The sequence below is a fragment of the Octopus sinensis genome, unplaced genomic scaffold, assembly GCF_006345805.1.
Source record: "Octopus sinensis unplaced genomic scaffold, ASM634580v1 Contig03029, whole genome shotgun sequence".
Lineage (NCBI taxonomy): Eukaryota > Metazoa > Mollusca > Cephalopoda > Octopoda > Octopodidae > Octopus > Octopus sinensis.
The window spans coordinates 376-12,500 of record NW_021826201.1 but is presented as its reverse complement, the minus strand read 5'-3'; the positions used below and the strand labels follow the sequence as shown (position 1 = coordinate 12,500).

At 38.6% G+C, this 12,125-nt stretch overlaps 1 protein-coding gene across 1 annotated transcript in view; it reads left to right on the top strand.

The window, feature by feature from the left end:
- LOC115227399 overlaps window positions 1–11,764 on the top strand; it is a gene marked incomplete at its 3' end in the record, with an annotated part of 28,423 nt that extends 16,659 nt beyond the window's left edge. Inside the window, exons 5-8 of the mRNA XM_029798244.2 lie at window positions 251–379; window positions 3,537–3,810; window positions 6,772–6,901; window positions 11,651–11,764. Coding sequence (XP_029654104.1) covers window positions 251–379; window positions 3,537–3,810; window positions 6,772–6,901; window positions 11,651–11,764 — 647 coding nt within the window. The remainder of the gene's footprint in view (window positions 1–250; window positions 380–3,536; window positions 3,811–6,771; window positions 6,902–11,650) is intronic.
- Between the last annotated feature and the right edge of the window lie 361 nt (window positions 11,765–12,125).

The window sequence follows — 12,125 nt, the reverse complement described above, 5'->3', positions numbered from 1 at the left end:
AAGGAAAAAAAAATAAAGAATGTGTAATGGCTAGCGATCTATCAAGGCGAAAGCCAGACAGAGGGGTCATCCGCATTAATCGTATATTTATCTATCTGTTTTTACCGTATAATCCTTTGTCGTTCTCCTGTGTCCACATTTTTTTTATCATTGTTTGTATTTTTTTTTTTTTTAATTCTCAATAACTCAGTATTCAATTATACAACAGCTCAAATAAAAAAGGTTTGTGAATCCTTTTTCTTCTTCTCAGGCCCAGCCAGTGGACAGCGCTTCGCTTGCAGAACTTCGTTCACACAAGAACTCATTCAAAGGGCTGCTATCTTGCAGTCCAATTATATTAACAGAATGGGAAAGCACTGAGTTTCAGAAACCTATTTTGGTAAGTCAATTTGTCTTTGTGCCTGTTTTGATCTCCATGTCCAATCATCCGTGGTTACATAAATGCACAGACATAAAAACAATACATAAACAAATGAAAAAAAAAGACAAACATCTGCAAGGACATAAAAGGAATCTTAATTCCAGCAAAGACTCTGCTCTGAGCTTTTTACTTCCATTGACAGTTTTTTTTTTGTGCATTGGTTAATTGTACGTTTTGCATTCGTGTTTTTCTGCTGTTCATTTATTTTTTCTTTTCTTTATTGATTGATTGATTCTAGTTTCAGCTCACGAGCTGTGGCCATGCTGGGGCACCGCCATTTGTTCATTTTCCATTACCTTTTTTCTTCCCAACTCGATTGGAAAGAGGCTGATATAACAGTTGGATCCAACTCCAGGTTTGGCCGCATGGACATCACGAGTTGATCATGTGAGCAAACACGTGATTGCCTGGCGGCATGACTAGGACTTTCAGTGACAGAGCCCCTTCAAAAATCCAGTTCATTTTAGCGCGAAAAGAACAGAATGAATTCGGTCCTTGGCGGAGTTCGCTCTCGAGTCGTAGCTATTCTCACAGCCACATATTCAACCTGATGAAGAAACGTACCGCAACAACACGGCAACAAGAATATATATTGATGTGTGCAACCAGCATAAATGTGAACTTCTGATGGAGATTCCCTGCTCCTGTAATATACGTCGTTTCATATAAAATTTGCTCTTCTTGTATTAATGTAGCAATAAATCGTGTCTATAAACTGATAACAAGCCTTCCTTCAAGACCACACTACAGATACATACGTATACATTCCGTTCATACTTACATACATACACAGATACAAACACGTAAAGACCTACATACGCAAGCACATTCACGCGTACATACATACGTATGTGTATGTAAGCATTATGCATGTATGCATTTACACACGTATATGCAGAGGTTGGACGAAATAATGGAAACACCTTAAAATTTCAGACAAATTTATTTTGATATGAGATAGGACCGCCTTTGGGAGTAATTACAGCTTGAATTCTACGATATGTGGACTCGTACAAAGTTTGAATTGTTTCCAAAGAAATTTTTGTCCATTCTTCAGCTAAAACAGTCTCCAGTTCTTGTAGTGATGATGGTGGAGGATATCGACTCCTTACTTGTTTTTCTAAAATGCACCATAAATCTTCAATAATATTGAGATCTGGGGACTGTGGTGGCCAGATAAGGTGTTCAACTTCACTAGAATGTTCCTCGTGCCATTCAGTAACAACTATGTAAATCGGTTCATTATCATCCTGAAAGATTGCGTTTCCCTCCGGAAACAGTTCCACAACTATAGGATGAATTTGATCAGATAAAATGCTTTAATAGTCGACTATTGATTCTGCCATGAAGAGAAACCATTGGGCCGGCAGATTTCCAAGATCCACGGATCATCACAGATCCTCCTCCATGTTAAACAGTTGGAAGAAGGCAGTCTGGGTCAAATGCTTCTTTTGGCTGTCTCCACTCATATATTCGGTCGGTTGTCAGAAATGAGGTAGAGGATGACTCTAAGGACCAATTCTGCAGGTTTTTGCTCTTCACTAAACACTGTGCAACGTTTGATTTTGAAAGTAGTTTTTTTTTCTGAGTGCAGCCCTCCCGTGAAATCCGGCTTTGTGCAGCTCCTGACGAACAGTTTTTGTGGAAACTGGGTTTTCAAAGTGGTCATTAAGTCCTGCAGTAATGTTGGGAGCTGTACTTTTGTGATCCTTTCTAACAATTCGCGTAAGAGTCCGACAGTCCCTATCTGAAAGTTTTGGTTTTCTTCCGGAGTTTTGTTTCGACGAGGAGGCTTTCTCTCTTTCTCAAAAGCTTCCATCACTTTCGAGACAGCACTTCTTGACACACCAAACATTTTGGCTGTTTTCATTACGCTAGCGCTTGCCATACGAGCACCAACAAGTCTGGTAGATCTGTCATTGTAATGAATTTTAATTACCTTTTTCGGGTGATATCTGAAAAGAAACAGCAATTTTAGCAAAACATATTAGGCAACAGTAATAATAAATATAAAAAAAAGAAAAGAAAAATAAACAAGCTTTTGACGGTTTCATAGATATTTCAAAATTATGATACAAAATTATGCTAGGTGTTTCCATTATTTTGTCCAGTCCCAGTACATAAGCACGTACATACGTATATATGTTTGTGCATAATGAATATACGTATGAGTAGGTATGTTGCATCCATACACGCATACGTACAGACATATATATGTATATATATATATATATATACATACCCATACACACATGCATACATACATACAAACATACACACACATACACACACGAAGATGAGTAAATGTGCAGAAGAAACGACATGGTTGTGGTGAAATTGCTGCAATGGCAATGATGACCGTGGCGGCGGTAAGAGAAATGGCTGTCGTGTTTAATAACACTACCCAGTAACGCGGCACACAACGTTTGTGACAGATTGTAGATGAACCGATCTAAGAAGACCATTTGCTAACATCCATTGTGGCCATCGGCAGAGACACTGAAACACAGGCGCAGATTGTACAGAGGAGAACATTCAAAATGCTCAGTTTATTCAAACGAACAATGATTTCGGTCCAGTCTGGCACTAGTGTGATCGCAGATGAGAAAAGTCCGAAACGGAGACCACATCGCATCGTATCCAACACTCAAACACTCCCCCAATCCGTCATTTTGGACTGGTTCTTTCTTTATCGACTCTCGACAGGAACAGGATGGGCAGAGGAGAATATATTTTGCCACATTGCATTCAAAATGATAAGCCACTTCATATTGGAGCCTGTGGTGCTTGCTGTGTGCATCGGGTAGCACTTCAGTCGTTATAGCGAGTACTTACGACTGTAGCTCGATCATGGCTGAACAGGGTTGTACAACGACGTTATCTACACCATCACAGTTGCTGCTGCTGCTGCTACTTCTACTACTACTACTACTACCACCACCACCACCACCCCACCACCACTATTATTACTACCACCACCACCACACTACGACTACCACACTACCACCATCACTAATACTACCACCAACACTACCACTACTACATCCACTACTACTACTGCCACCACCACCACAACCACCACCACTACTACTACTTTCTTTTCTCATTGTCTCAGGTTACGCTCCCTTGCCCACCAAATCCGGCAAAAGTGAAACGCCTGGCAGCTATCAGGGCCCAACGTGAAGAACGAGCAAAGAACCCGAAAAGGGCCATGCTAGAAGATGCTGGGCGAGAAAAGAAAAAGAGACAAAAGGAGTCGAATGGTGGATCGAACACAGGGAGGGCATCTAGACAGGAAGGGTCAACATCAGAGGAACCATCTCTAACGCATGTGAACGACAAGAGACCGAATCAACGCTGGTATATGGGGATTTACGCAAGCAACGATGGTTTTCTATCTACCTACCTACCTACCTACCTACTTATCTATGCCTGTTTCTCTGTCTGTCTATCTGTCTATCTATCTATCTATCTATCTATCTATCTATCTATCTATCTGTCTGTCTGTCTATCTGTCTGTCTGTCTGTCTGTCTGTCTGTCTATCCATTTATCTGTATGTTTCTCTGCCTACACATCTACTTTTCTCCCTGTTTACTTCTTACTTTCTTTCTCTCTCTCTCTCTCTCTCTCTCTCGCTCGCTCTCTGGCTTTGTCTCTTTTTCAATACAGCTACGTGTGTGTGTGCGCGTGCATATATATATATATATATATATATATGTGTGTGTGTATACATATATGTGTATGTGTGAATGTATGTATGTATATAGATAGCTATACATAAATGTGTGTGCATGCGTGTGTATGTATGTGTGAGTGTGATCGCCTTCTTTCAATCATGTACAGAAAACACGATTGTGATTATATTAGTGTTTAATCATTTCTACATTTTACATCAATGAATTTTTCCTACATTCTTTTCAAGATCAAACTAAATGTAAAACACTAATAACGAAGTATGAATTTTTATTACGAAACGTTTTTATTAGGCAGCGAGGGAACATGGGAATAATGTAAGCTATGAAGAAATCATCATCGCCTGATTTAAAATGTGCCAAACTGTTAATTGTTTTTAGTTTATTATTAGGCTTCTGTGACTGTATATATTAATATGCGTGTGTACGAGGGGCGTTCAATAAGTAATGCCCCTGACCCACTTGCAGTTGTTTGATCTAGCTGAAATTTTGCATGTGCACTTATTTATACCTCTATAGATTAAGTGGCGAATTACAACTCTGAACTAATTGTGGTTTCTGATTTACAGGTGTTTGAACTGAGTCAAGTGTGAAATGGAGCCTGTTGAGTGTCGAGCAGTGATCTGGTTTTTGTATTTGAAAGGACGCACACCACGGGAGACTTCTGATGAAATGAAAGTAACTTATGGTGATGATGCCCCATCATATGACCTTGTAAAACACTGGCATTGTGAATTCAAACATAGTCGGAACTCTGTGGAAACAGCTCCCAGATCTGGTCGCCCCCTTCTGCCGTTGATGAGACGTCTGTCCGTCAAGTTGAGGCTGCCATTTTGGAAGGTCAACGCATAACTATTCGCCAAATAGCCCATAAGGTCAAGATTAGTACCGGGTCTGTGGAAACTATCATTCATGACTATTTGCATATGCAAAAGGTGTCTGCCAGATGGATTTCCAGGTTGCTCACACCTTTCCAGAAGCAAGAACGCGTTGAGTGCTCGAGGATGAATTTGGAGATGTGCCAAGAAGATGAGTCAACATTTTTCAAAAGACTGATTACACAGAATAAAACCTGGGTCCATCACTATGATCCATAGACCAAAGCCCAGTCAATGCAGTGAAAGCACCGTGACTCACCTCCTCCAAAGAAGGCAAGGGTGCAGCCCTCCGCTGACAAGGTTATGCTCACAGTCTTCTGGGACCAGGACGGAGTAGTGGTGACAGATTTCCTGGCAAAGGGTACCACAATTACAGGAGCCTATTATGCTTCACTTTTGAGGAAATTAAGAGAAGCTATCAAAATCAAGAGGCGGGGCAAGATCAGCAAAGGCATCCTCCTCCTGCAGGACAACGCCCGGTCCACAACTCGCGTGTCGCCAGATCAGAAGCACAGGCGTACAGCTATGAACTCCTTCCCTTGCACCCTCTGATTTTCACCTCTTCCAGCCATGAAGTTGATTTTGAAAGGAAAGCGTTTCCCAGATGATGCAGCCTTGATTTCTGAAGTCAGGTCGTGGTTGGAGGACCAAGCTGGGGTCTTCTACAAAAACGGTCTCCAGAGCTGTATCAAACGATGGGAGAAATGCATAACTCTGAGTAGTTCCTATGTAGGAAAAGACTAATAACTGTGCCAAGTGTCGTTGCTCTACTGCTATGGGAAGTGGGGCAGGGGCATTACTTATTGAACGCCCCTCGTACTTACAATTAACAAAGCAGCCGCTACTAATTTTCTAGTTTTCTTTTCAATTTTATGTAGGTTGTTAGTATTATTATCCAACGTACCTTTTCCCTTACTGTTTCGTTTTGTGTTCTTTAATGTCATGTAATGTGATCGTCCTTTAACTCTGGCGATGATAATTTTACAGTTTGCAGTGTTGATTCTGCGTGTATGATTTAGTAAAGTCTACTTCAGCTTAAAGCTTGTGAGAGTTGGTGTTTCATTGACCAGGTGAACTTGGAAAAGCTGCTGTCTGTCTTTTTGTTGACTTTTAGGAATGAGTGTGTAGAATGATCTAAACTGGATTTTAATGTATTTTCACTTATTTTGTCGGTATTTTTCTTCTCTGTAGAGCTATTGTTAGTAAAAAAAAAATATCGTTATGTCACACAACAAATTTTGCGAAACAAAATTCATTTAGAGGGCATCTTGCAGGATTAGCGCAATTATATGTCAGGTAAATGGGTAAGTTAACATATACTTATACGATGGGCTTCTTTCAGTTTCCGCCTACTAAATCCACTCAAGGCTCGATGCTATAGTAGAAAACATTTGCCCAAGGTGCCACAGAGTGGGACTGAACCTAGAACCATGTGGTTGGGAAGCAAACATCTTACCACAAAATCACGCCTGTGTGTGTGTGTGTATGCTGGGACACCGCATTGGTGGGTTTAGTCGATCAAATCGATCCAGTACTTTTCTAAATCTGGTTCTTATTCTATTGGGTCTTTTTACATATCTAGACATGCTCATATATACTTAAATGTATATATGGTGTATGTGTGTGTTTGTGTGTGTGTGTGTGTGTGTGTGTGTGTGTGTGTGTGTGTGTGTATGTGTGTGTGTGTGTGTGTGTGTGTGTGTGTGTGTGTATACTCTCCTCTCAGTGCCACTTTCTGTACAACGTACTGAAACCTGTCTTTGTGCGTCTTTTTCACAGACGATGAAAATGATCAACTCTACTTTGTCGCCTGTTGTGGAAGTAAAGTATGGACTGTTGTCAAAGAAATTGCGATGTCACAGATCAAACTGGACCTACTTCAAATGGAATTATCGCGTCCTTACACCAAGTAAAGTAGCCCAAAAAGCTTTTATACACATTATAATCTCGAGATTATTTTCATTGTCTGCGTCAGATTTGAAGCTTCAATGCTGGAGCTGAAAAAAGGAGAGGATATTTAGTTAAGGTTCCTGAATAAGGGTTGCTTAAGGATGATGAACAAAACACACATGTTTCCAAAGAATTCCTCTCAACACATGGCTATGAGGCTTTCCCACTAATCTTGCTCATGATCAGAGATGCACATATCGTCAAACAAATCTGTGGTACTGAGCAGAATATTTGCTGTAGCCCATCTTTTATACCAAGACAAAACATGCATATAATAACACATCCAATCAATTAAGATCAGAAGGCATGCGAGCCACTGCTTGGTACAGCATCATGGCATTTGTTACTACTACTACTACTACTACTACTACTACTGCTGCTGCTGCTACTGCTGCTGCTACTACTACTACTACTACTACTACTACTACTACTACTACTACTACTATTACTACTACTACTACATAAGGTAGGCAGTGAGCTGGCAGAATCGTTAGCACGCTGGGCAAAATGCGTAGCCGTATTTCGTCTGCCGTTACGTTCTGAGTTCAAATTCCGCTGAGGTCGACTGCCTTTCATCCTTTCGGGGTCGATAAATTAAGTACCAGTTACGCACTGGAGTCGATTTAATCGACCTAATCCGTTTGTCTGTCCTTGTTTGTCCTTTCTGTGCTTATCCCCTTTTGGGTAGTAAAGAAATAGGTATTTCACCCATCGTTACGTTCTGAGTTCAAATTCCGCCGAGGTCGACTTTATCTTCCACCCTTTCGGGGTCGATAGACTAAGTACCAGTTGAATACTGGGATCGAAGTAATCGACTATCCCCCTCCCCCCAAACTCCAGGCCTTGTGCTTATAGTAGTAAGGATTATTATTATTACATACATACATGCATATATATATATATATATATATATATATATATATATATATACGGAGGAAACGGATGATCAGAACTGAGCGGAAATAAAGTAAAATTGTGCAGTGGTGCAAAAATTCAATAAAAAAAAACAGACAAAAACAACTACAAAAACAAAATAAATTTTATTTTCATTTTCCCAAAGATAAGAAACCTGCTTAGCAATAGTTCACAGTTCTTATACAAATGGCCTTTGTAGCGGTAGCTAAATAGTTGAATGTGCTCTCTTGCAAGAAAGATCATAGAGTAACCTCCCTTTCCTAAGTTTCTCGAAGCATCTGTGTCATGAGACGTGTTTCTTAATTATTCAAGAAGCTTAGCCTTTCTCTTGGAAGCTTTTAGAATGTCTAGCGTTGCATTAATAAAAACAGCTTGCTTAGCCTGCTCTTCGCTTCTTAGTCGATTAAATCTATAGCCATTCACGTCATCGATATGTCCGTCTATTTCTCTACGCCACTTGGCTGAAAGCTACCACTTAATTGTTATTTCAATATTTCCTATCTCCGAAATTTCTTGCATAGATTACTTCATTCAAATAGATTCTACCTTTTGATTATGTATCATCATCGACCAGTAAATAAAATATATGTAGTAAATATATAGTTCTTGTATCTATTCTACATCTCTATCTGAACTCTTGTAATAATATACAAGCAGCCATATCAACGCCGGGTACTGAATGTATATTCCCAACTACAACTTATATAGAACCTTTGATACTAAAAATCGTTTAGGGAAATTCGTTTAAGCACAGTAAATAATTGTCCGGTGATTATTTAGTGTTCTCCTTCCTAACCGACATATTTATGCCAAAGGTTCAATATTGGTTAATTGATGTTCAAAGGCACCTTTGGAATACAGATTATTGGTGAATTGACTTTATTTTCGCATAATTGGGGAAAGAATTTGAATGCTGTGACTGTTTAGTTTCTTTGGTGTTGTTTTTTTGTACTGTTGAATTTTGTACATCACTATTACACTTTATCAACTGCTCTGACTATAATAGCCATCTCCCTCCACCCACTCTCTCTCTCTCTCTTTCTCTCTCTCTCTATAGATATTATATACTATATATATATATATATATCTATATATATATATAGATATACATACATACACATGCAAGCACATTGAGGGACGCACGCACGCACGCACACAATTCTGTGTATAGTACGCAGATGCAAGCATCTTGTCTTTATATATAGTATCTTTGTGAATATAAAAAGAGGTAACTCGCTACCAAGAATGCATCAAATATGCAAATTAATCTATCAGATTAACTTAAACGCTAATTAATATTGGTTGATTAAAAAAATGTTTCCATTGACGGTTAGAGATGACACTTGGTTGTCGATGATATCCCAACACAGGATTGAAACTAGAACAGCTGATCCTTCTTGTTAAGTCCATGAAGGTAGTGTATATAATGACAATGTGTCTATATCTGTCTTTTATGTATAACATTGGTTAAAATCTATAGAAATATTCAGTGGTAACGTATTTCACGTTTATAACCCTAATTCTTTTATTCCCCCTAATATGTGTGTGTGTGTGTGTTTGTGTGTGTGTGTTATTTGTTTGTGTGTGTGTTTGTGTGTGTGTGTGTGTGCTTGTGTGCGAGTGTGTGTGTGCTTGTGTGTGTGTGTGTGTGATTGTGTGTGTGCTTGTGTGTGCTTGTGTGTGTGTGTTTGTGTGTGTGTGTGTGTTTGTGTGTTGTGTGTGTGTTGTGTGTTTGTGTGTGTGTGTGTTTGTGTGTGTGTGTGTTTGTGTGTTGTGTGTGTGTGTGTGTTTGTGTGTGTGTGTGTGTGTGTGTGTGTGTGTGTGTGTGTGTGTGTGTGTGTGTTGTTTACACTCTTACACTATTGTAACTGAAGATATATCATGTCAGCTGACGTTCTGTCTACGTCTTCTCCTTTTCTCCTTTTCTACTTTCTTTCCTTTTCACCTCTCTGCCTTTCTATCTTTTTAGCTTTATACTTTCGTTCTCTCATTTTTATTTTTCTAATTTCATTCCTTTTCTTCACTGCTCTTCTGCCTTTTCTTTCGTGTTTCTCTATTTCCTTCTTGCTCTTTCTCCTTGTCTACTCCATGTATACCGTTTTCCCATACAATTTCTTTACTTTATCGCTTACATTTTCGTTTATGTCGATCGAGTTATCCTCTCAACCATATCATATTATATTTCAACTATTAAATTTAATATTATAAGTGTTTAAATTTTAGGATCTCAATATCTATAAGCTTAATATGGATCTTTCAAAGTTTGGGCCGAATAAACTGGAAAGAGTGGGTAACAAATGCTGCAGTACCAGAAAAGCTAACAGTACAAAGACACTTATTATCGAGAATCAAGTCCACAAAGCTGACTTATTTTGAACATACAATGCGTCATGTGTCAATACCCAAAACTAATTAGACAGAAAGTGTGGATGGGAAGAGATCAAAGACGTTTGTGAATTAACACCGAAAAATGAACTAGATACAAGAGCCTGGTCGATTGCATGCATGTAGAACAATACAGAGGGGACTGGAGGGTCTTGGTAAACCAACCCTTGGGTACCTGATCAATGGCCGAATATATTATAACTATGTCTCCCTTCATGTGTCATCCCTACAGACGTTGGCATTCATGGATCTTTATACCAAAGACTGTAGATTCCTGCTTTCCGGGGCTTGCTTTTGTACCACAGGCCCTATTTGACATTTTAGTTGAGGACTGGTTCATATGATACCAGAATATGTCCACACTTAAGTGGATTAGTGAGATATGTCTAGCGGGCCAAGCCGGTACCCATATAAGATTGTATATTGTAATAGAATATTTAGTCGTATTGTAGTGCGGTGCTGAAAAACTACTCATAATGATGTATTAAAACCAAAGTCCCCATTTTTAAAAATACTATCATTTTGACAACCCTTTATAAAAATCGGTGATCTGGCAGAATAGTTAGCATGCCACACAAACATGTTTAGTAGCATTCATCAGTCTTTAGTTCTGAGTTCAAATTTTGCCAATGTCAACTTCATCTTTTATCCTTTCAAGGTCGATGAAGTAATACTTGGTATTATATGTACTGGGCTCAATGTAATCGACTTAACCCATCCCTCAAAATTTCCGGCCTTTTTACTAATTCTGCTTTTTATGTTGAGTACTACTTTATATTTGTATATATATAGAAATATAAATGTGTATAATCTTTTCTTACTCAAGGCACAAGGCCCGAAATTCTGGGGGAGGGGATCAGTTGATTAGATCGACCCCAATACGCAACTGGTACTTAATTTATCGAACCCGAAAGGATGAAAGGCAAAGTCGACCTCGGTGGAATTTGAACTCAGAACGTAACGGCAGACAAAATACCGCTAAGCATTTCACCAGGCGTGCTAACGCTTCCGCCAGCTCGCAGCCTGTAAATGATATAAATATTACACAAATACAGGTATATATATATATATATGTATATATATGTATAGATATATATATATATACATATATATATATATATATATATATATATATACATATATATATATATATATATTATATATATATATATATATATACTATATATATATATATATATATATATATATATATATATTATATAAATAGATATCAATTATTATATGTTCAGTTACGATAAAAACAATTTACATTAATCTGATGACTTACTCTATACTTTTCTTCTACAAAAATGTTGTTGGCAGTGACTTCGAAGTGTCGGCCAGCTAGCCATACAGGCGCACATACACACACATAAATTCAAAGTGTTTTTTCTCTCTCTTTGTTTAGATTTATGGTTCTGCGTACAAGAGTAACGGTGGACGAGGAACAGGCAGCGAAAATGGCCATGAAAATCGAGAGACACCTCGGCGAAAGACTGGTGCAAGTGATTGCCAAACAGAAGTAAGAACAGAATGGGTTATACACGAATTGGCTAATGTAGGAGGGAATTTACCCGCATCTGCATACACACACACACACACACACGCGCGTACACATAGACGCATACGTGCACACTCACATATACATACACACACGCACGCATATATGTATGTATGTATGTTTGTATGTATATATGTATGTATGTATGTATGCATTATACCTGTATGTATGTATGTTTGTATGTGTGTATGCATGTAAGTGTGTATGCATATATTCATGTATGTATGTATATATGTACGTATGTGTGTATGTGTGCACGTGAAGATGTATGTATGTATGTATGCGTGTATGTATGTATGTATGTATATTTATGTATGTATGT